This window comes from Podarcis tiliguerta (assembly GCF_965153285.1).
Source record: "Podarcis tiliguerta genome assembly, chromosome: 14".
NCBI classification, from domain to species: Eukaryota; Metazoa; Chordata; class Lepidosauria; order Squamata; family Lacertidae; genus Podarcis; species Podarcis tiliguerta.
Window position 1 is genome coordinate 9,488,021 of NC_139547.1, and position 23,282 is coordinate 9,511,302.

At 45.6% G+C, this 23,282-nt stretch overlaps 2 protein-coding genes across 2 annotated transcripts; both read right to left on the reverse strand.

Moving 5' to 3' along the window:
- Positions 1 to 1,057: 1,057 nt before the first annotated feature.
- LOC310664203 (protein FAM200C-like) lies at positions 1,058 to 9,063 on the reverse strand. Its single transcript, XM_083413015.1, has 7 exons — positions 8,914 to 9,063; positions 6,684 to 7,194; positions 6,130 to 6,247; positions 5,586 to 5,668; positions 4,668 to 4,794; positions 3,791 to 3,997; positions 1,058 to 3,062 (listed from the first exon to the last, which is right to left on the reverse strand). The coding sequence occupies exons 2-7, from the start codon at positions 7,095 to 7,097 to the stop codon at positions 1,216 to 1,218; spliced, it is 2,796 nt and encodes a 931-aa protein (XP_083269141.1). The 5' UTR covers positions 7,098 to 7,194; positions 8,914 to 9,063; the 3' UTR covers positions 1,058 to 1,215.
- Positions 9,064 to 11,070: 2,007 nt separating this feature from the next.
- Positions 11,071 to 17,252, reverse strand: RPS17 (ribosomal protein S17). Its single transcript, XM_083412602.1, has 5 exons — positions 17,130 to 17,252; positions 15,280 to 15,431; positions 14,798 to 14,903; positions 11,634 to 11,699; positions 11,071 to 11,197 (listed from the first exon to the last, which is right to left on the reverse strand). Exons 1-5 carry the CDS (start codon positions 17,130 to 17,132, stop codon positions 11,117 to 11,119), a joined length of 408 nt encoding a protein of 135 aa, XP_083268728.1. The 5' UTR covers positions 17,133 to 17,252; the 3' UTR covers positions 11,071 to 11,116.
- Positions 17,253 to 23,282: the final 6,030 nt, after the last annotated feature.

Consider the following 23,282-nt stretch of genomic DNA (forward strand, 5'->3'; position numbering starts at 1 on the left):
TTCAAACACTGCTCAGCAGTAAATGAAGTATAGCAAAACCAATAGAATTTGTTGGATGTTTATGGCAAATATTTCTCTAGCTCCACTGAAGTTCTTTAGCCCAATATGAAGAGAAGGCAAGCAGGATAATAACTATACAAAAAGCAATAATATACCTGTGTTAACCCCTAAGAAACAATCCCAAAAGTTCTCTAACTGCTGGATTTTGTATTTTCAAAAATGGGGAATCAGTCTTTATCCCAGCATCTCTTGGTGTCACCTAAAACCTATGCAGCAGCTGAGGAAGATTATTCGAGTAAGACCACAACCTCTTCCCATGCTCTACTTAGACCAGGCCTCACCTGCTCTAAACAGTATCATGCCACTTTCAACAACCATGGCATCCCTCAAAGAATCCTGGGAAGTGGAGCTGGTTAAGGCTGCTGGGAATTCTTAGGAGACCCCTATTCCTCTCAAAGAGCTACTGTTGTCAGAGTGGTCCAACAGCTGGTCCCTCTTCCCAGGGAACTCTGGGAATTGTAGTTCTGTGAGGGGATTAGGAGTCTCTGGGCAACTCTCCAAGAGTTTATTAGCTACAACTCCAAGGATTCTTTGGCAAGCCGTGACTCTGTAAAGTGGCATAGTACCACTTTAAATGTAGTCGTACCTTGGATCTCGAATGTCTTGGCTCCAGAACAAATTGGCTTCCAAACAATCAAAACCCGGACGTGATTGTTCTGGTTTTTGAACGTTCTTTTGGAAGCCGAACATCCGACATTACTTCCGTAGCTTCTGAAGCTCCTGCAGCCAATCAGAAGCTGCGCTTTGGTTTTCGAACGTTTTGGAAGTCGAACAGACTTCTGGAACAGATTCCATTCAACTTCCAAGGTGCGAATGTTTAGTGAAGATGGGGGCTGAGACCAATGCAGTCTTTGGGACACTAAGCTAGCTCCCCACCCGCTTCGCTTAACACTCAAGTGTGGTGAAGCATTCCGGAGAACTCAAAAGCTTGCTCGCCATTTTTAATGACATTTTGGTTATACCTGGGCTGAGTTACTGCAACAATATACACCCACGGTCACAAGTAAAATGATGTATTTAAGAGTGATACATCAGCGACAGTTAAAAGGAAACACAGCATAGAAAAGAACAGAAGCCACTGAAAATAACCCAATCAAAGCTAATGATTAACGCAAAGCAACCACACCTCACATAAGTTGTGCCACTGCTCCAAGACTAATGTGAAGCCTGGCACTGCATGTCATCTGCAAGCTTGCTATAATTGGGGGTGTACGACGAGATGGCTGCTCGCAAACAGTCATCCAGATGCTTAGGCGTCAGCCGTGTTCTGTTTTTTGACTTGATAAACTTTCTGGCAGAGAAAAGGGACTCGCACGGATAAGCTGACCCAAAATAAGAGTTTACCTTTGCAGCAGTCTTTTTCAACAAAGGGAACTTCTGAGAACCAACCTGATTCCAAAAGTTGTCGTGGCCTGAATGAGATTTCAAAACCAAGTCATTTTGCAAATCCACAATCTCCAGCTCTATTTCCTCCAGCCCAGCTTGGCAGAGTTCTGCAATGGCCATGGCAGTCACTGTGACATCGATGGAGTCGAATGGGTTTGCAAAAAAGGACACAACAGGCTCGATGTCAATGAGCTGCTCAAATTGAGTAAGGAACTGCTCCTCCAGAATCTCCAGGTAACCCACAAACGGCACACCGTTGAAATCATTCTCTCCAATGACTTGCTTCATTGAGGGGAAGTAAAGGAGCGATTTCCTCTCCAGGTGTGACTTCCACAACCTCAGTTTATCTTTGAAGGCATTGACTGCAGTGACCATCCCAGAAATATGCTTGTCTTTACCCTGAAGCTCAAAGTTCAAAATGTTCAGTTTTTGCATCAAGTCTGCAAGGAAAGCCAAGTCCATTAACCAAAACCTGTCGTCAAGTTGTTCAACATACTGATCTTTAGACCTAAAAAACTCCTTAATTTCTTCAATCAGGTTTAAGAATCTGGCCAGAACTTTTCCTTTACTCAGCCACCTGCCTTCAGTGTGCAAAAGGAGATCATTGTGCTCAGCATCAACATCTTCCAGAAGGGCTTTATAAAGCCTGTGTTTTGAGGAGACGGCCCGGATGGAGTTTATTATCTTTTTAACCACATCCATTATGTGTTTAAACCGGAGTACTTTAGCACATAATGCTTCCTGGTGAATGATGCAGTGATATGAAACAAACTTTGGAAAAGATTCGTCCTGCTGGCACTGGGCAATAAACCCACCAATACACCCTGTTGCTGCTCCTTCGTCGGTGGTGATAGACGACAATTTGTGAAGAGGCAAATTTATTTCCATGGCAAAGTCTTTGAAAGTCTGAAATATATTCTCACCTCTTGTTTTTCCTTTCAGAGGTAGTATTCTGAGTAGCTCCTCTATCACAGAAAGATCACTCAAAACCATTCTCGCAACAACCGCCATCTGAGACGGGTCTGTTATATCCGTCGATTCATTAAACTGAAGCGCGAACCAAAGGCAATTCTGAAGATCACTTTGCAGCTGATAATCCAAGTCTCTGGATATAGACTCAATTCTTCTTGTGATGGTGTTTCCAGACAGCTGCAATTTTTGAATCGCTGCAAGTATTTCTTTTTTATTAGGGAAACCTTCGAACATTGAGTCACCGGCGGTCAAAAATATCTCTTTCAACAAGTCCCCATCCACAAACGGTTTTTTCCTCTTTGCAAGCAAGCTTGCAATTTTAAAAGATGCCATTGTATTATTCTTGGATTGCACCACAGGTCTGGTGGCTGGTGTCGGTGGAATCGCCAATTTGGATTTCATTTCATGGACCTTTTTTTTCCGAAGTTCAGAATCCAGGGGATAATCTTTTGCAAAACTGCTGTGGTTTCTTTCATAGTGTCTCTGGACATTGTGCTTCTTTGAGACGGCAACAGTTGAGGAGCAGACTAAGCAAACGCACTTGCCATTCAGATCCACAAAGCAATACCTCTCTTCCCACTCCTTGTTGAAAAAGTAAGTCCTTTGCCTTTTAACGGTCGGCGGCTCACTTATTTTAATAACAGCTGGTATAGCAGGGGGAGAAAAAGAAGAGAACTTCAGTTCAGCTACTACTCACATGTATGGCCAAACTTAAAAAAATAAATAAATAATCCTTATTAAAAAGCAAGAGTAAACTAGTGATATAGGAGCAAATCAAGTCTCTAGAAAATAGTCAGTCACCAAAGCCAAAGAAATAAATGACTATATGAAAAAGCAAATAGCTCTACAATAACAACACACCCAGGAAATCAAGAGTCCAAATTCTACTGCTGCCATGGGGTCCACTTTGGCTGTGCCTCTCACACGCACCAGTGGTGGTTGGTGACCACTGAGATTGGTAGGGGGGAAGGCAGGAGGACCAACAGTAGGTGGAGCCAGAGCCAATTGCAGGCAGAACCAATGAGTTCTAGTTTTGTCCCCATCTTCCTCTCTGCTGTGTTCTACAAGGGCAAGACTGAGCCTAAGGAGGAAGAAGCTGATAGACAGAGCAGCTGCCTGGACTGAGTGAGGGTACAGAAAGCAGGCAGGTAGACAGAGAACCCTGTGGGTGCCACGCACACCCCGCTACTCTTGAGCATGCATACGGTTCCTCCCCTGTGCTGATTATTTCCATGGGTAGTGAGCTGCATACTCACAGTTACGTTCTTTCCACACCCCCGTATTTTAAATCATTTCTCTCCTGTGCAGATTTTGCAACAAGCTTCAGGATTTTAGAATTTTAACTCCCCCCGCCCCCAAAGACGGCACTTACGTTTTTCACTTCTTTTCCTTATTTTCCCTATTTTCCCTTGGACTGTGATTTCATGATAGTCGCCGTCTTCAGAAACGGGGGATTTAGTCCTCCTTTTATGGTTTATTTCGGTTTTCCTTTTCTGCTCTTCACTCTTTTTGCACCGCCCTCTTTCCGGCGACATCCCTCGCGGTTCTCCTTTACTCTCCACTTCCCATCTTTCACCTCCTGGAATAAGGGCAGGAAAGGGATAAGCGAGTTTAAGAAATGGGGCCCTAAAAATACCGTATTTTTTGCTCTATAAGACTCACTTTTCCCCTCCTAAAAAGTAAGGGGAAATGTGTATGCGTCTTTTGGAGCGAATGCAGGCTGCGCAGCTATCCCAGAAGCCAGAACAGCAAGAGGATTGCTGCTTTCACTGCACAGCGATCCCTCTTGCTGTTCTGGCTTCTGAGATTCAGAATAATTTTTTTCTTGTTTTCCTCCTCCCAAAACTAGGTGCGTCTTGTGGTCTGGTGCATCTTATAGAGCGAAAAATACGGTAATTGAGCTACAATTAGCCACTGTGATAAAGGACTAAAATATTAGGTGGGAGATCGTTCCTTGCATTGACAGCTGCCATGATATAGTTGGACTAAGTTCATGGAGACCAGGGTTCAGCTCCCAGCTAACCAGGTGACCTTGTTAACACTGGTTAAGGCAGCCTTTGCCAACCTGGTGCCCTCCAGATGTTTTGAACTACAACCCATCAGCTGTGCTGGCTGGACTGATGGCAACTGTAGTCCAAAACATCTGGATGGAGCCAGGTGGGTAAAGGTTGGGCCATCAGGTTAGACACAAATGTTATTTTGGGTTTGTAAACAGGTCTCATCATCAACCAGGGAAGAAGAAACATTACCTAGAGGGGCCATGATCCCACAGCTCTTCATCACGAGCTGCCTGTGCACAGCTCTCTGTTCTGGATCCAGCAAAGCCCGCTCCTCCTTAGAAAGGTACACAGCAGCCCCCTTCAAGGTCGCCAGATCCTGGGGGGAGAAAGATAAGAACCTTTCCTTCTTAGGAATATAACAAGAGATGTTATCTTTCAGCAAAAGCTAAAAGTAAAAGAAGTTAGTAATTTAAACAAGTTAATTTTATTAGAAAGTGGATATTGGAAAACTGCTAAAATGAGATTTAATGAAAATCAGTTAGGAAGGATTTGAGGACGTCATTCAATAATGGAATTTAACTTGGATTTTTAACTGTAAGAAGTTTTGTATGTTTGTTTTTCTTTTTAATATGTTTTGTTATTTGTTTGTTATTGTGTGTTGCGTTATATCTGTTATAAATTTGGAAAACTAATAAAAAAAATTGGGGGGGGGATAAAATAAAACGATGCACAAAGTGGAGACAGTGGAGGGAGAGAAGTTTTTCTCCCTGTCCCATTAACACTACAACTTGTGGCCATGCAATGTAGCTGAATGTAAATTCAGGACAAAAGAAAGCACTTATTCTCACAGCAGAAGATGCAGCCAGCTGGATAGGTTTTAAAAGGGTTAAATGAATCCATGGAGGACAAGCCTATCAATGGCATGTTCTGCCTCCTCTCTGAAGGCAGTATGCCTCTGGGTACCAGTTGTTGGGCATCACAAGTGGGGAGAACACTGCTGTCCTCATGTACTGTTTCTGGGTGAATGTGAAAGCAGGTGCTAGATTAGATGAATCCAGCCGGGCTCTTCTTACGCCCATGAGAGATTTGTTCAGGTCTAGGGAGGTGACAGGACAGAGGCACAGAATCTGTCTTAAATCAGCTTCCTCAACAATCCTCGCCCCCTACCTTATCAGGTTGCCCGGAAGCAGTTTCTCGTCCACCGCACAGAAGAGATTGCTGAGCACGTATTGCTGGAAGCATTCCATAGCCTGTAAGAGACAAGGTGGTGGGAAGCCAGTTGCACATGATGGAGAACCTGTGGTCCTCCAGGTGTTATTGGGCTCCATCACCCATCATCCCTGGCTATTGGCCCTGCTGGCTTGGGAGCTGTAGTCAGACATCATCTGGAAGGCCACCCACACCACTGCAGAAACATATCATTGCTTCAGAGATTTAAGTGGTGCATGTCGAAGCACACACGAGTGTTACAAAATGTCTTGTCAAAATACATTTATACCCATTCTATATTTAATTTGGGTGAAAACGCTCTTCCCCATTTTCATCTTGGGCACAAATTAAAGTGCTAGCAAAGTCTTCCAAATACTGAACATGCAACACATTTTTTTGAACTACGGCAAAAGACTGGAGACTTGGGAGACCCAGGGAGGCACAAAAAGAGCCCACAGGTTTCGTACATCCTCAATAGGGGAGACCAAGTTCAAATCCATACCTTGCCAGCTGGTCCCACCGTCACCCTCTGGCATGATTCCCTTCCGTAGGGGGCTGTGTTTGGTGTCTGTTGAAGTCTTCTCTGCCTCGGAGAAATCAGCACCAAACAGCCCCTGCCCCTGAAAAATCAACAAGATCCGAGTCACTGACTAGGGAGAAGACACCGACTAGAGAGAAAAGGAGTGATCAGAAGCAAAGGCCTTGGGATTGCAGATATTACCATATTTTTTGCTCTATAAGACTCACTTTTCCCCTCCTAAAAAGTAAGGGGAAATGTGTGTGCGTCTTATGGAGCGAATACAGGCTGCACAGCTATCCCAGAAGCCCAAACAGCAAGAGGGATTGCTGCTTTCACTGCGCAGTGATCCCTCTTGCTATTCTGGCTTCTGAGATTCAGAATATTTTTTTTCTTGTTTTCCTCCTCCAAAAACTAGGTGCGTCTTGTGGTCTGGTGCGTCTTATAGAGTGAAAAATACGGTATTTCCCCAAAGAGCTGGGCAATTAGTGGGGAGTTTTAGGGTATCCTCCCTCACATTCCTGGGCCCCTGTTCTCACCTGTTGCTCTTCCTGCTTCTTCTCTTCTGCCTGAGTCAGGAGGAAAATCTCTGCCAGGGCCACTGCCTGGGAACTGGTCTCTGCTCCACATTCTCTGACCCAGCGCTCCATCTCCGGTGGAAGGATGGTCAGAAACTGCTCCAGGATCACCAAGTCCAGAATCTGGATCTTCGTGTGCTGCTCCGGCTTCAGCCACTGATGGCAAAGGTCGTGGAGGCGGTTGCACACTTCCCGGGGGCCCTCGGCATCTTGGTAGCGGAACTGCTTGAAGCGCTGGTGCTGCACATCGGCTCGGAGCAAGTTCTCGCTCAGAGTCTTCTGCATGGTTTTCTCCCAGGATTCCCCGCCGCTCCCAATCTTGATGTTTTCAGGGCTCCTTCCTGATTCACAGGCAGCGGAGTCTTGCTCTTCCATCTTGGAAGCCTCCAGCGTGAGAGAAGGCTTGCGTCTTTTGCCTGCCAGCTTTTCGTCTCAAGGCAGAGATGTCCCCAACTAGTGGTGTTGATAAGGCCTGCAAAGCCAAGACATCCTTCTGTTAGGGCCATTAATGCCCCAGGCAAGGAAGATTTCCCCCCAACAAATATGGATGTTTCCTGCTACCAACATGGACTCATCCCAGAAGGAAAAGCAGTGAATGCCTTTTGCTAAAACCTTGAACCTCCTTCACCCACTTCCCTCCCTCTAGCAACCCCTTTTCCTCACTGCCTTGTTCTCCTTAAGCCTGTTACTCTTAAGCTACTCTGAAAATAGTTTAAATCAAGGCTGCTGCTTGATGGTTGCAGGGTGGTGTGGTTGTTTTAGCAGAAACTTGGGGGAACTGAGTTCCCCTACCTTTTAAAAATTAAATAATAATAATTATTTTGTCTGGGGATGCTGGAACAGATATACAGTGGTACCTCGGGTTAAGTACTTAATTCGTTCCGGAGGTCCGTTCTTAACCTGAAACTGTTCTTAACCTGAAGCACCACTTTAGCTAATGGGGCCTCCTGCTGCTGCCGCGCCGCCAGAGCACGATTTCTGTTCCCATCCTGAAGCAAAGTTCTTAACCCGAGGCACTATTTCTGGGTTAGTGGAGTCTGTAACCTGAAGCGTATGTAACCTGAAACGTATGTACTACTGTACACCCAATGCCTGAACCAAAAATCCACCTAGATCTGTAATCAATAAAGTTGTGGCCATTTCTAATCCAGATCATTGCCTGCTTGAGTTTATTAATCACATTTAGCCCCTGCCTGGGGGTGAGGGTGGGGTGGCGGCACTGTGACTGGGGCCACGACAAACAAACTTCGTGGTGAGTTCCCTCACCTTTTCTCCAGGGAAAAAAAAGCACTGGATGGGTGATACTGCACTTCATTAATTATCTGCCTTTTTGTCCAATGGAACTCACAGTAAACTGCCCATTTCTAAGGAAAACTCATTTTATTTTCTCTATTTTAGTTATATTTGGAGAACAATGTAAAACAAAGTAACATTTCTCTGGTATACTCGCAGGGTACATGCAGGTTCTCTTTCTGGCGCAGCTGAGAACTACCTTGTGAGAGCAAAAGCAAAGGTTTGCACAGGAAAGTAACCAGTTCCCAAGCAGCGGAATCCTCAAGCTCTGCAGCAATTGGAGAGTCGGAAGGGACCGCGAGGGTCATCTAGCCCAACCCTCTGCAGTGTTAGAATCTTTCGAACCCACGACCCTGAAAGTAAGTATCTCACGATCTACCGACTGGGCTCTCTCTCTCTTCCCTCTTGTTTTCAGCCTTCCCCTTTAAAGGAAATTGTGTTCTGCTTAAAAATACCCCCTGCTCTGCCCCGTGCAAAAATGCACCGGAGGAGGCGAGGTTTGTTCGGTTTTCAAAGGGGGTCGCTCATTCTAATCGAAGTAGAGCCAGGTGGGTTCGTTTTGCGCCCGTTTTTTTAAAAAAATCGCCGAATTCAAGAGGCCTGCTTGTTTTTGCAGAGAGGACGACTGAAAGCGGATTCCCCAATACTGCGGGGAGCGGGGGATGTTGACCATTTTGGGTCGAAACAGAGAGCTAGGCTCGCCTCGCCCTTCCCAGCTCCGCAAAGGACCCCTCCCAGTTTGCAAGCGACCCACATTTCTTGCGCCTTTTCTCTCCACTCACTGGCTGGGCTCTGGGCCAAGTATCTCCCTCGGGGGTCTTCCCGCCCCACTCCTAGCATCCTCCCCCCCCCCTCTCCTTGCAAGCCTCCCGGGGCTCCCCTTCGCCCAGCGCCTCACCAAATCGCCCCGATGCAGCTCTGTGGCAAGACAAAGGCCGCTCTCTCTCCCCCAATGGTGGATCCGGGAGGGGAACGGGCTTCGTGGGGACGGGCATTGGATATGGAGGACGCCCCTCCTCTTCCCTCTCCCTCCCCGCCCCCCTCAAAAAAAAAAAAAAAATAAATCCACTCTCCACTCTAGGAATCCAGCTCCGTCGAGCTAACCCTTAGAAGGCGGTGCGGCAGGATCCTTCCTCTGCGCGCATTTAGTGGTCGACAGGCAGGAAGCGAGCGAGCGAGCGCGCTCCCCTTTCCCCCGGCCACTATGCAGCGTGCGCGGCGCAAGATGGTTGCTGCTCCGCCTCTCTTGGTTTGCAAGGAGGAAGCTGGCAGTGCAAAATACAGGACGGGGTAGGGCGGTGGGGAGATTAATTCCCCGCCCTCCACCTCGTGCAAAAGTGATATAGGAAAAATAGAGGTGGCTGGCTTTTGTTGCCCAGCTCCGCAAGGTATTGAGCCCCCCAAGTCCATGATCGGTCAGGGATGAATGGTGGAGGCAGTGAAAGTAAGGCAGGTCTTTATTATTCTGTTGCAACAGAGTTCCCTCCCCTCCTTGCCAGAAGGCAAGAGAGAACGGAAGCAAGAAGAAACATCTCGTTTAAGGGTTCGCATTTTGGCATGGAGGACAATCCGTTCCACAAAGAGTCAGAAATTCATCACGCCTAAGGTGGGGTTACTGTGACTCAGGGAGGTAAAGGGGTGATATTCTTGAGGATTTAGCAAGTTTTATATAGTTCCAGACAGTTTACACAAAACGTTAGCATTTGGGAAGACCATCGGGATGCCCATCAGACATCCCTCAATGCAGAACATCTGGCCAAACTGACATTTAATACAAAGGAGGTTCATATACATAGGAGATCCCTTCTGGAACTTCTCCTGATTGCTTTCTGCTTACCTGTTCTCGGGCAAGGGGGATTAAGGAGGCAGAGGAAATACTTAAGAGTCTTTAGGAGAGCCAGGATGGCTTTTGGATTGCTCTCCTGTACTGTTTTGGACATGCAGTTTATATACAGTGGTACCTCGGGTTAAGAACTTAATTTGTTCTGGAGGTCTGTTCTTAAACTGAAACTGTTCTTAACCTGAAGCACCACTTTAGCTAATGGGGCCTCCCGCTGCTGCTGCGCCACCGGAACATGATTTCTGTTCTCATCCTGAAGCAAAGTTCTTAACCTGAGGTACTATTTTTGGGTTTGCCTGATGTTGGGAAAGATTGAGGGCACCAGGAGAAGGGGACGACAGAGGACGAGGTGGTTGGACAGTGTTCTCGAAGCTACAAACATAAGTCTGACCAAAACTGCGGGAGGCAGTGGAAGGCAGAAGTGCCTGGCGTGCTCTGGTCCATGGGGTCACAAAGAGTCGGACATGACTAAACGACTAAACACACACACAATGCGAGCATTCACAAAACAGCCTAACACTGGCCTTACATAATTCTGTTCCATCATCCTTTGGATCATGCATGCTGGGGCTGATGGGAATTTGAATCCAACATCTGGAGAACCAAAAGCCCCCCAGCACTGGTACAATGAACACATCCATATGGCAAAGCTACAATGAACACAGGAAACTGCCTCCCACAAGGTTTACCACTGGTCCAAGACAAAAGCAACTAAGACATGTCTTGACTGACCAGCTTGTGAACCTTCTACCCTTCCTCTATCAAAGTAGTTCTTATGTTACATAAAACCTCCAAGATTCAGCTGCAAGTCCAGTGGCACCAATGGGCCTCGTCTGTTTTGACACTGCAGAACACTTTTTGGCCTTTTTCTGTAACACAAAACTGGGTTCTCGGTTTCTCTCACAGAATGGGACACACCACATACCACTGTTCTGGGTATGTAATAATCTCTGATCTGATCCTTCACTGATTTAAGGGGGAAGCATTTTTTCAAGTGACATTGCACATTCACCTTCCTAAATGCCCCTCATAGTCAATCCAGCTACATACAGCACAACAGCGTGCTTAGTTTGTGCATGAAAACCCCTCTTCTCATGGGCCCCCGTAAGCCAGATCTTGGCCTGGGTTAAGAATGTCCACAGCAGAGCCACTCCACACAGTATTGTATCAAACTTAGATGATGCAAATGTGACGCACAAGAACACAAGTCACAGCTTTGTTTCTATATATTTATTTTAAAAGTGAAAATTCGGCAATGGCTTCAGATGGCGCCTCTTGGGGTTTTGAAGTTCATCCCTACAGTAGGCTGTGTGACCTGCAGGTTGGATAGGCTGCCGAAGTCCTGGAAGAAATACAGAACAGAGAACACTTAGCAAAGACACACCAAGCAGATTTTAATGTTGATAAATGAAGAGGGCATTCCCTCATTCTGACTAGCTGAAGGAATAATGTCATTTAACTTTTGAGACTAACTTAAAAGGTGTACAAAACTGACACAGTAAACAACAGCACTTTGTATTTGTGGAGAACACAATAATGATCCCCCAAGCAGTCTGGCTTAGCCAACAAGATCCAATGACCATTTAACACTGCAGCATTCAAGAAAAATGCCTCCAAGAGTACTTTGAATACTGCTGCCTGGCAGCGTGACTCTTGGTACTAAAAAAAATGCACGCACAGAGGACACTGCATTGACAGTGATTCTTAAGAAGTAGCTAGCTGACCGTTAGAAGAGCAGTTCCTATTGGGAGCTGTGCCAATCCCCTTGCCCCACTCACCAGCAGCTTCAACATCTCCTTGGTATCAGGGTCCACTTCAATGATCTCCTGATCCAGGGCAGAGACCTGATGGGGAAAGAGGTAGAGGTTAGATTTGGTTTAAATAGTGGTCAACAGACTATAAACACAATTAACACCAGGAGAACACAGCACATGTATGTGATACAAACATTATACCACACAATGGTTCCGTGGTCTGCTTGCAGCCACTACTAATGACCGGCTTAAAAGAAAAAATGGAGGAGGAGCATCCCAAAACAGTGTGCCAATAGCAATATCAAAATATACACCAGTCCACAAATATTATGACACTGGAGTGGATTTCTCTTGCATGGGAATGGGCTCTGTACAATCATCTCCCAACTTTACAGTCAAAAGTTTTCATTCTGTGGCCATCAGTCACACTAATCCCTTAACTAAGGGAACACATTTTAGGATTGTAACGTATATATGACAATTTCCCTCCACCTATGTACAGTTACCATTAAGTGCACTGTGACACCAACAAAGGTTGTAAGCAGACAAATTCGTGCGTAACATGCCAGTAGTACCAAATTAGATGGAGCTACAGCAAAACTTCAAGGTTTGGGCTGCCTTGCACTATCTTCTGCAACTTTCAGAAGAAAATGCAAATGCCTAAAAGGAGGAGAATCTTCTCGACAAAAGCCTATCACCAGCAGCTACAGAGCTCTAAGAATAGATCAGGAAAGGGAAGTGACAGGAGACAGCACTTGGCCACCACACACAAACACACCCCAGAGTATGGCGACTGGGAAAGTATTTCATAGTTCATCAAAGTAACCAGAAGGACTACCGTATTTCTATTGCTCCATTAAATACCCAGATTCTTGGTCTACCAAGCATACACAAGGATTACCCATGACAACTGCTCAAGGTTTAATAACCTAGGCTTATATTTACCAAAATGCTAATTAGAAACATCAGGCAATGACACATTTGAAACAACATTTTACATAAACAGAGGAGCCAGTGTGAGAACAGCAATCTTCAGTACATGGAAGCAAATTACTAGGCAGGAAACAAGAACCAGACACTCCTCACAATTCAACTTCCCAACTGCATCCTAGAAGTCATACCAGTGGTATCCTAACTAGGTGGATAATCCATCAGAAACAACACTAAGTCCCCAGGAAGTGACCCCCGTCTTGATTCATTCCAAAAGTACCAAAGGTCTGTCGATTACAGGCTTCTTGGATCTTGCTTTTTTAGCCAGAACAATGGTAAACATCTCATAATACTTCTTCATGCTACAGTGGTACCCTGCAAGACGAATGCCTTGCAAGACGAAAGAGTTTTTCCTTTTCTGAGTTGCTTCGCAAGACGGATTTCCCTATGGGCTTGCTTCGCAAGATGAAAACGTCTTGCGCCTTTTTTTTAAAAACCGCCAATGCATTCCTATGGGAAACCGTCAATACACAGTGGTGCTTCGCAAGACGAAAAAATTCACAAGACGAAAAAACTCGCAGAACGAATTAATTTCGTCTTGCGAGGCACCACTGTACATTTTTAACAAGGCTTGTATTATATTGCTTGTATTGGCTACTCTCAATAGGATCAATAAATATGCTGCTTTAAACTGTGAAAAGGCAAGTTGTGAATGAACAAAAAAGCCCTTGGTCTTGTTCCTACAAACACTCATAAGAAAGCCAACCAATGCCAACGCAGAGCAAGGGAGAAACTAGCCCATTCCTCCTATGCAGCTTAAGTGAAAATCCACATCAATCAGATGGGTAGTGCCTAAACAAAAGTGAAATGGAAGCCTGTATTCAGTCCTAGTCAACTAGGGTTCTGGCCTAGAATTTGGCTACAAGCAGTCAGAAAAGACACTGACATTGAAAGTTATTCAAAAAGAAATGGAGTGTTTTACTGAGAGGATGTGTACCTAAGTTGTTTTGCTCTGATGCTTCTCTGCAAAGAGATTACCAGCCACCAGTTTTGAAAATCAGGAGTAAGGTTTTTGTCACGACACAGGTAGATAAGAGTCCAGCAAAACTGCCCCTTATTACTAAAAGGCATTTTTTAAAAAACCACACAAAAAAACCACACAGCATTTGAGAAGTCTCAAGTAGTGACCACACTACTGCATTAAGCACACAAAAAAATTGTCTGAAAAGCTCAGGGTTTGGAAGGGATGGAAAGAAGCCCCCCAAACACGGGAAATGCTTTCAGAAATTCTCTGCCTGCAGTATCAATGATCAGGCCACAAGCAACAGGCCACAATCACTTTCGATGCAGGTTTGTCAGTCCTTCTCCATGTCAGTGAACAAGCACAGCATATCCTAGCTACTGGACACAAGCTGCTGAGTGCCATAGCTCAAGCTTCCATGCTATTCCACCTGCTAGTTACCTGAGGCTACAGAGCTGAGAAGAAGCACATTCTAGCCTCTGCCAGTAGCCAGGTGATCTAGGGCCAACTAGACGGCTGCACCCCTTGCCTTCCAGAAAGATCATAGCAAGGGGAGATCAACCTACTCCCATCTATTTGCCAATGAAGAAGCAACTGTTCTGAGGCTTGCTTTCCTCTTCCCTCTCTGTTCCTTATGTAACATTTGTATTAACTAGGGACCTGTGGACAGGGATTGTCTCAGCTAATAATGTAAGTACAGCACTTAGAAAATGGTAGGAACTTTGTAAATGTTACATAAGATTACAGACAGCCTTTATTAGACTAGGTTCTATACTCTTACCTAAATCTGTCCAGTTCTCAAGGACCAACTCAACAACAATATGCAATGCTAGTTTCAGATCCAAGTATGCCATCCTAGTGTCCCTCACCCTTTTGAGGCATTCCTAACTGGCTTTTAGCATTATATTCATGTCTGTTTCAAAGTTGCAGTGTAATATATGTCTAACAACGTCACCTGTGACCTGGTTTGTTCATTGTTACATCACTAGGAGATAGAAGTTGAATCAGCAGTAAGGCCACCCAGGTGAATGCTGCATTTCTTAGCAAACAAGTACAGTACGCCAAGTGTGCTGGACCAAGAATGTCAAAAGAATACATGCAAAAAAATTTTTTTTTTTGCTTCTCAAAGCATGCAAAAAAAAAAAAAAAAAAAAAGGAGAGGCAATAGATTCCTTGCTATCTGAAGAGTTGAGAATCTATGCACCACAAGTAACTCATCTGAGCTTTCAAAACCTACCTCAGGGACATAGTTGTCTCTTCTTTCTCTTTCCTCTTCCTGCAGTTTGATGGAGATGCCCCTAACGGGTCCTCTTTGAATGCGTTTCATCAAATGGGTAACATACCTGCAAAGAGAGGGGTGTCTGATTAAGCTTGACTGTGATTCTCTCAAGTCCCATTAAGGAAAAACTGAAGACACACACAAGAAATAATCTTCCACCCGTTCTAACCTTCTGGCTAATTAAGGAGAAGCCCACAGGAGTGTCTGAGAAGCTCAGGGTTTGATAGGGATGAGAATGAACCCTCCAAACACGGGAAATGCTATCAAGAATTCTCTTCCTGCACTATCAATGACCAGGCCACAAACAAGACCAAAGTCACTTTCGATGCAGGTTGTTAAGAAAGGTGTCTAGCTCACTGGAACCTCCCCAGAGCAGTTGGCTGTAATATTTCCATCACGTCTCCTTGCATGTGCTAGCAGATCAGAACCAAACAACCTACCCAGCAACTTTATTGCGCAGCTTTTTGCTAGGGATGATGGCGATCTCCTCACATACTCGCTTGTTTGTGTGGAAGTCATTCCCAAGACGGGTATAGTATTTTTCGATTATGACCCGGGCGGCCTTTTTCACCGTCTTTGTGCGCACTCGTCCCTGGGAGAGTCAAAGGGGGGGGGGGTGGAGAAAGCAAAATCAGCAAGATGCAACAGAATGACTACACAATAAGTTTTGCAATAAAATCTTCAGCCTAGCCTTTTCTGTAGCAGCCTTTCTCAACCTGTGGGTCCCCAGATGTTGTTGAACTACAACTCCCATCACCCCTAGCTAGCAAGGCCAGAGCTCAGGGAGTTGTAGTCCAACAACATCTGGGGACCCACAGGTTCAGAACCACTCAGCTGCAAAGAGTGGAAGAATCCCCAGGCAGCTTCCCTCTCAATGGCCTTACTATCAACACACTCAGGTCCAGAACATGGTGCACTGGAAACAAATAGGGAGAAGGCAAGGTGGCAGACGTGTGCAGCCTTATCTCAAAAGGGTTCAGAAAAGGTGACATCGGTAGAAACAGTCCCTTTGAGGCAGTCTTTCCCAAACTGGGACTCTCGGATGTTTTTGGCTACAACATCCATCAGCTCCAGTCAGCATGGCCAAACACCAGAGATCATGGGAGTTGCAATCCAAAACACCTGGAGAGGATGGGACTTAATGAGAACATGCTAAGGCTTCACATTCACAACTTTTTGACTGATGTTTAAACACAACTTCTATCAGGAGTTCATGCAACTGCATTTAATAGAATTCTATTAAATAAAAGGGAAGCTTATTTACGTGGCATACGTTGCCCTGTGCACATTATGCCTTGTGTCACTGCTTAGGCCATGGTTTGGCAAGGGTGAGACAGAAGCTTCTAAATTTGGGGTAAACTTCAGTAACTCATACAGCAAAGGGTCAGCACTACCCATGCATGGCCAGAAAACATAAAAAAGCACCACTACCCCCAGACACAGCAGGGAAAAGGTCCCAAGCTAGCTGCAGGAAAGTCCTTCCCAAGCCTTAAATTGTCCACAAATCCAGGTGGGTCACATCCAAATGAAAGTGTGGACAAACCTTAGGCACTTTGGCAAGGGGAGGGCAAGAGTCCGGGTGAGCTACTTTTCAACAGCATTTTTAATGGTCGGTCAGCTAAGGTCGAGGAAGGCTTGAGGCGAGAATACCATATTTAAGAGACACACTCCTGACACCTTTTCTCCTATACCTGAATCATAAGCCTAAAATCCTCTGGAACCTTTCCGTGGCACGCAGACGCATTGCTGCACACGCAAATACACATGCTGCCCCATCACGCCAAAGGGAAACTTGATTCTGCCGGATTTCTCGCCGTCTGGCAGATACTCGGGGAGCAGGGCGCCCCAAGGTCCGGAAAGAGAAGGCGGCCGCCCTATACTCGGCTGCTTCCCAATCCTTGCTTTCCCTTTCTCTCCCATCGCGAGTGAACAGCGGCCTACGGAAAGGTTGTGCGGATCGCCTCCGCCGCCATGACAGAACCCGATCTCCCACTGGATCTCCCAGCCGCCGCCCCGCATCCCCCCAAATGCATGCAAGGCCTGGCCGGCCTAACTACGGCCTTGGAGCCTTCACTCAAGGAATGCAGCAATCTTTATACCGGAAGAAACAGGGCACCCCCCCCCCTAAGTCGGGTTCAGCCCGCAAGGACAAGAAGTCCGGGGCTTAACCTCCGGACTACCGACCGGGCGACCTGCAGCCCCCTCCGCCGGTGCTAATTCCACCCCGCATTCCCTTTCCAATGGCTCCCCGGCGGCGGATGGCTTCGGATTCCGCCGCCCTCCTGCTCACCATGTCGACGGCGGCCGGTCCAAAAGAGGGCAAAGCATGCCGGGAAGAGAGCTATAAAGCGCTGGGGGCTAGAAGGACCAGCCAAGGGAAACGACGTCGCGCGTCTCCCCAGCGCCGCCTAGCGGCACGGAGGGAGATTTTTTACAGGCCGGCGCGATATAGAGGGAGAGAGGCTCGGGGCGTTTTGCAGCAAACCTTCACTTCCGGCTCATGTTGGACGAAGGTGACTGAAGCCGTAAGAATCCATTCAGAATGTACATCCCCGCTTTGCGTTGCGGTCCTTGAAATTGCTGGCTGTTATCTGATTTCATTTATTACTTAAGATATTTATAACCCGCCTTTCTCCCGCGCTGGCATTCCCTCCAGAAAGGTCCGTTTCTCGCTTAATCATCGAATCATGGGACACCCCGGGGTCATCTAGTCCAACCCCCCTGCAATGCAGGAATTCTGCCCACAGCCGTCCCTGGGTGGGCTCGAACCACCAACCAGACACACTGTACTACTGTGGGCACTGGCAAATGGATGAGTTTACTCCAGGCAGAGGCCGCCCAAGGCATTTTGTCGCCTCAAGCGAACCCTAAAATAGCTCCCCTCAGCTGCCAGGGAAGAAGGGGTGCTTGAAGATCTACATCAGGAGCGGGGGGGGGGGGGATAAAGATACACATCGGGATCATTCTGCCCCTGTGGATCCTGCCACCTGAGGCAGTTACCTCGCCTTGCCTCAGGGATGGGTCTGCCCAAGACTGCAGATGAACTACAACTCTCATCAGCCCCAGCTAGCACAGTCAATTGTTAGGGCTGGTGGGAGTTGCAGTCTTGAGCTGCACGTCTCCCCGTGCTGTTTTAACTGCCCCTTAATAGATTTAGACGCGGGTGGCGCTGTGGGTAAAAGCCTCAGCGCCTAGGGCTTGCCGATCGAAAGGTCGGCGGTTCGAATCCCCGCGGGGTGCGCTCCTGTTGCTCGGTCCCAGCGCCTGCCAACCTAGCAGTTCGAAAGCACTCTCGGGTGCAAGTAGATAAATAGGGACCGCTTACTAGAGGGAAGGTAATCGGCGTTTCCGTGTGCAGCTCTGGCTCGCCAGAGCAGTGATGTCACGCTGGCCACGTGACCCGGAAGTGTCTCTGGACAGCGCTGGCCCCCGGCCTCTTGAGTGAGATGGGCGCACAACCCTAGAGTCTGTCAAGACTGGCCCGTACGGGCAGGGGTACCTTTACCTTTACCTTAATAGATTTACTGCCGAATGAATCTCCACGTCCTGACAATTTGGTTGTCAGGAGACATTTAAATGAACAGGAGCCCAATGGGGGCGGGAGAGGGAGTGGCAAATCACCCCCATCTAACATAATTTCAGTTTTAGGAGTACAGGGTTATTTCAAAGCCTTGCAATAAAATCTAAAATCTGCGGCCCTTTACAGTCTTCACAAGACAATTAGTTTATTCAGTTAATTAGTCACTCGGTTTATCAGTATCAGCCCAGTTACTCTTGTTCTCTGGGCAGTACATAAAAAATATATTTTAAAAACAATTTCAAACCAGTGTGTGTGTGTGCGTGCACACACAAATACACAGTGCTTTTTTCTACTCATTTTGAAATACTGCCCCTCAATGAGGTCAAACTTAGATTCACAAAATCTTTATATATATATATATGCACAATTCTATAAAGCACCACTAAAACATGTTAGTGTGGTATAGGGGTTAGGGTGTTTGATTAGCACCTGGAAGGAAAGGGTTAAAATCCCCATTCACAGAGAAAGCTCACTGGATGATCTTCAGCCAGTCGCTACTAGCCTACCTAGATCAAATGAGGAGCATACCCTCCAACATTTCTCCAATGAAAATACGGGCATTCTGAAGAAAAGTGGGGCATTCCAGGATCAAATCATAACCCGGGAAAAGCTTCTCTAAATCAGGGACCTACCTGGGAAAGAGGGTCTCGAGGAGGGAGAACCTTCAGCTCTGTGGAGCAAAGAAATAATGAAAACATCCCTAAGCCGCGCGGTCAGAATTTCAGCAAAAATCTGACATTCTGCAATTCACTCAGAAGTGGGGCCAAACTGTTGCAAACGATGGACTGAAAGCTTTTTCGGTGGAAACAGATGGGTTTGTATCATGGGAAACAGAATTAGCCCTCGACGTCTGAGCAACTTTTTTTGAAAAAATCCCTAAGCCGAGCGGTCACAATTTCAGCAAAAATCTGACGTTCTGCAATTCACTCAGAAATGGTGCCAAACTGTTGCAAACGGTCCCCTGAAAGCTTTTTCGGTGGAAACAGATGGGTTTGTATCATGGGAAACAGAATTAGCCCTCGACGTCTGAACAACTTTTTTTGAAAAAATCCCTAAGCCGCGCGGTCACAATTTCAGCAAAAATCTGACGTTCTGCAATTCACTCAGAAATGGTGCCAAACTATTGCAAACGATCGACTGAAGGCTTTTTCGGTGGAAACAGATGGGTTTTTATCATGGGAAACAGAATTAGCCCTCGACGTCTGAACAACTTTTTTTGAAAAAATCCCTAAGCCGCGCGGTCACAATTTCAGCAAAAATCTGACGTTCTGCAATTCACTCACAAATGGTGCCAAACTGTTGCAAACGATCGACTGAAAGCTTTTTCGGTGAAAACAGATGGGTTTTTATCATGGGAAACAGAATTAGCCCTCGATGTCTGAATACCTTTTTTTGAAAAAATCCCTAAGCCGCGCGGTCACAATTTCAGCAAAAATCTGACGTTCTGCAATTCACTCAGAAATGGTGCCAAACTGTTGCAAACGACCGACTGAAAGCTTTTTCGGTGAAAACAGATGGGTTTTTATCATGGGAAACAGAATTAGCCCTCGACGTCTGAACAACTTTTTTTGAAAAAATCCCTAAGCCGCGTGGTCACAATTTCAGCAAAAATCTGACGTTCTGCAATTCACTCAGAAATCGTGCCAAACTGTTGCAAACGATCCCGTGAAAGCTTTTTCGGTGAAAACAGATGGATTTTTATCATGGGAAACAGAATTAGCCCTAGATGTCTGAACACCTTTTTTTGAAAAAATCCCTAAGCCGCGCGGTCAGAATTTCAGCAAAAATCTGACGTTCTGCAATTCACTCAGAAATGGTGCCAAACTGTTGCAAACGATCGACTGAAAGCTTTTTCGGTGGAAACAGATGGGTTTTTATCATGGGAAACAGAATTAGCCCTCGACGTCTGAACAATTTTTTTTGAAAAAATACCTAAGCCGCGCGGTCACAATTTCAGCAAAAATCTGACTTTCTGCAATTCACTCAGAAATGGTGCCAAACTATTGCAAACGATCGACTGAAAGCTTTTTCGGTGGAAACAGATGGATTTTTATCATGGGAAACAGAATTAGCCCTCGACGTCTAAGCAACTTTTTTTGAAAAAATCCCTAAGCCGCGCGGTCACAATTTCAGCAAAAATCTGACGTTCTGCAATTCACTCAGAAATGGTGCCAAACTGTTGCAAACGATCGACTGAAAGCTTTTTGGGGGGAAACAGATGGGTTTTTATCATGGGAAACTGAATTAGCCCTCGATGTCTCAACAACTTTTTTTGAAAAAATACCTAGGTCGCGCGGTCACAATTTCAGCAAAAATCTGACATTCTGCAATTCACTCAAAAATGGGGCCAAACTGTTGCAAACGGTCCCCTGAAAGCTTTTTCGGTGGAAACAGATGGGTTTGTATCATGGGAAACAGAATTAGCCCTCGACGTCTGAACAACTTTTTTTGAAAAAATACCTAAGCCGCGCGGTCACAATTTCACCAAAAATCTGACATTCTGCAATTCACTCAGAAGTGGGGCCAAACTGTTGCAAACGATCGACTGAAAGCTTTTTCGGTGAAAACAGATGGGTTTTTATCATGGGAAACAGAATTAGCCCTCGATGTCTCAACAACTTTTTTTGAAAAAATACCTAGGTCGCGCGGTCACAATTTCAGCAAAAATCTGACATTCTGCAATTCACTCAGAAATGGGGCCAAACTGTTGCAAACGGTCCCCTGAAAGCTTTTTCGGTGGAAACATATGGGATTGTATCATGGGAAACAGAATTAGCCCTCGACGTCTGAACAACTTTTTTTGAAAAAATACCGAAACCGCGCGGTCACAATTTCAGCAAAAATCTGACTTTCTGCAATTCACTCAGAAATGGTGCCAAACTATTGCAAACGATCGACTGAAGGCTTTTTCGGTGAAAACAGATGGGTTTTTATCATGGGAAACAGAATTAGCCCTCGACGTCTGAACAACTTTTTTTGAAAAAATCCCTAAGCCGCGCGGTCACAATTTCAGCAAAAATCTGACGTTCTGCAATTCACTCAGAAATGGTGCCAAACTGTTGCAAACGATCGACTGAAAGCTTTTTGGGGGGAAACAGATGGGTTTTTATCATGGGAAACTGAATTAGCCCTCGATGTCTCAACAACTTTTTTTGAAAAAATACCTAGGTCGCGCGGTCACAATTTCAGCAAAAATCTGACATTCTGCAATTCACTCAAAAATGGGGCCAAACTGTTGCAAACGGTCCCCTGAAAGCTTTTTCGGTGGAAACAGATGGGTTTGTATCATGGGAAACAGAATTAGCCCTCGACGTCTGAACAACTTTTTTTGAAAAAATACCTAAGCCGCGCGGTCACAATTTCACCAAAAATCTGACATTCTGCAATTCACTCAGAAGTGGGGCCAAACTGTTGCAAACGATCGAATGAAAGCTTTTTCGGTGAAAACAAATGGGTTTTTATCATGGGAAACAGAATTAGCCCTCGATGTCTCAACAACTTTTTTTGAAAAAATACCTAGGTCGCGCGGTCACAATTTCAGCAAAAATCTGACATTCTGCAATTCACTCAGAAATGGGGCCAAACTGTTGCAAATGGTCCCCTGAAAGCTTTTTCGGTGGAAACATATGGGATTGTATCATGGGAAACAGAATTAGCCCTCGACGTCTGAACAACTTTTTTTGAAAAAATACCGAAACCGCGCGGTCACAATTTCAGCAAAAATCTGACGTTCTGCAATTCACTCAGAAATGGTGCCAAACTGTTTCAAACGATCGACTGAAAGCTTTTTCGGTGGAAACAGATGGGTTTGTATCATGGGAAACAGAATTAGCCCTCGACGTCTGAGCAACTTTTTTTGAAAAAATCCCTAAGCCGCGCGGTCACAATTTCAGCAAAAATCTGACGTTCTGCAATTCACTCAGAAATGGTGCCAAACTATTGCAAACGATCGACTGAAGGCTTTTTCGGTGGAAACAGATGGGTTTTTATCATGGGAAACAGAATTAGCCCTCGACGTCTGAACAACTTTTTTTGAAAAAATCCCTAAGCCGCGCGGTCACAATTTCAGCAAAAATCTGACGTTCTGCAATTCACTCACAAATGGTGCCAAACTGTTGCAAACGATCGACTGAAAGCTTTTTCGGTGAAAACAGATGGGTTTTTATCATGGGAAACAGAATTAGCCCTCGATGTCTGAATACCTTTTTTTGAAAAAATCCCTAAGCCGCGCGGTCACAATTTCAGCAAAAATCTGACGTTCTGCAATTCACTCAGAAATGGTGCCAAACTGTTGCAAACGACCGACTGAAAGCTTTTTCGGTGAAAACAGATGGGTTTTTATCATGGGAAACAGAATTAGCCCTCGACGTCTGAACAACTTTTTTTGAAAAAATCCCTAAGCCGCGTGGTCACAATTTCAGCAAAAATCTGACGTTCTGCAATTCACTCAGAAATCGTGCCAAACTGTTGCAAACGATCCCGTGAAAGCTTTTTCGGTGAAAACAGATGGATTTTTATCATGGGAAACAGAATTAGCCCTAGATGTCTGAACACCTTTTTTTGAAAAAATCCCTAAGCCGCGCGGTCAGAATTTCAGCAAAAATCTGACGTTCTGCAATTCACTCAGAAATGGTGCCAAACTGTTGCAAACGATCGACTGAAAGCTTTTTCGGTGGAAACAGATGGGTTTTTATCATGGGAAACAGAATTAGCCCTCGACGTCTGAACAATTTTTTTTGAAAAAATACCTAAGCCGCGCGGTCACAATTTCAGCAAAAATCTGACTTTCTGCAATTCACTCAGAAATGGTGCCAAACTATTGCAAACGATCGACTGAAAGCTTTTTCGGTGGAAACAGATGGA

Coding starts and splice junctions, on each gene's coding strand:
- LOC310664203 (XM_083413015.1), bottom strand. CDS start 7,097: ATGGAAGAGCAAGACTCCGCTGCCTGTGAATCAGGAAGGAGCCCTGAA. Junction 4,795..5,585: donor CTTCCGGGCAACCTGATAAG/GTAGGGGGCGAG, acceptor TTCTCCCCCCAG/GATCTGGCGACCTTGAAGGG. Junction 3,998..4,667: donor TGGGATCATGGCCCCTCTAG/GTAATGTTTCTT, acceptor CCCTTATTCCAG/GAGGTGAAAGATGGGAAGTG.
- RPS17 (XM_083412602.1), bottom strand. Junction 14,904..15,279: donor CTGCGCAATAAAGTTGCTGG/GTAGGTTGTTTG, acceptor CTCTCTTTGCAG/GTATGTTACCCATTTGATGA. Junction 11,700..14,797: donor GAGACAACTATGTCCCTGAG/GTAGGTTTTGAA, acceptor TTTCCCCATCAG/GTCTCTGCCCTGGATCAGGA.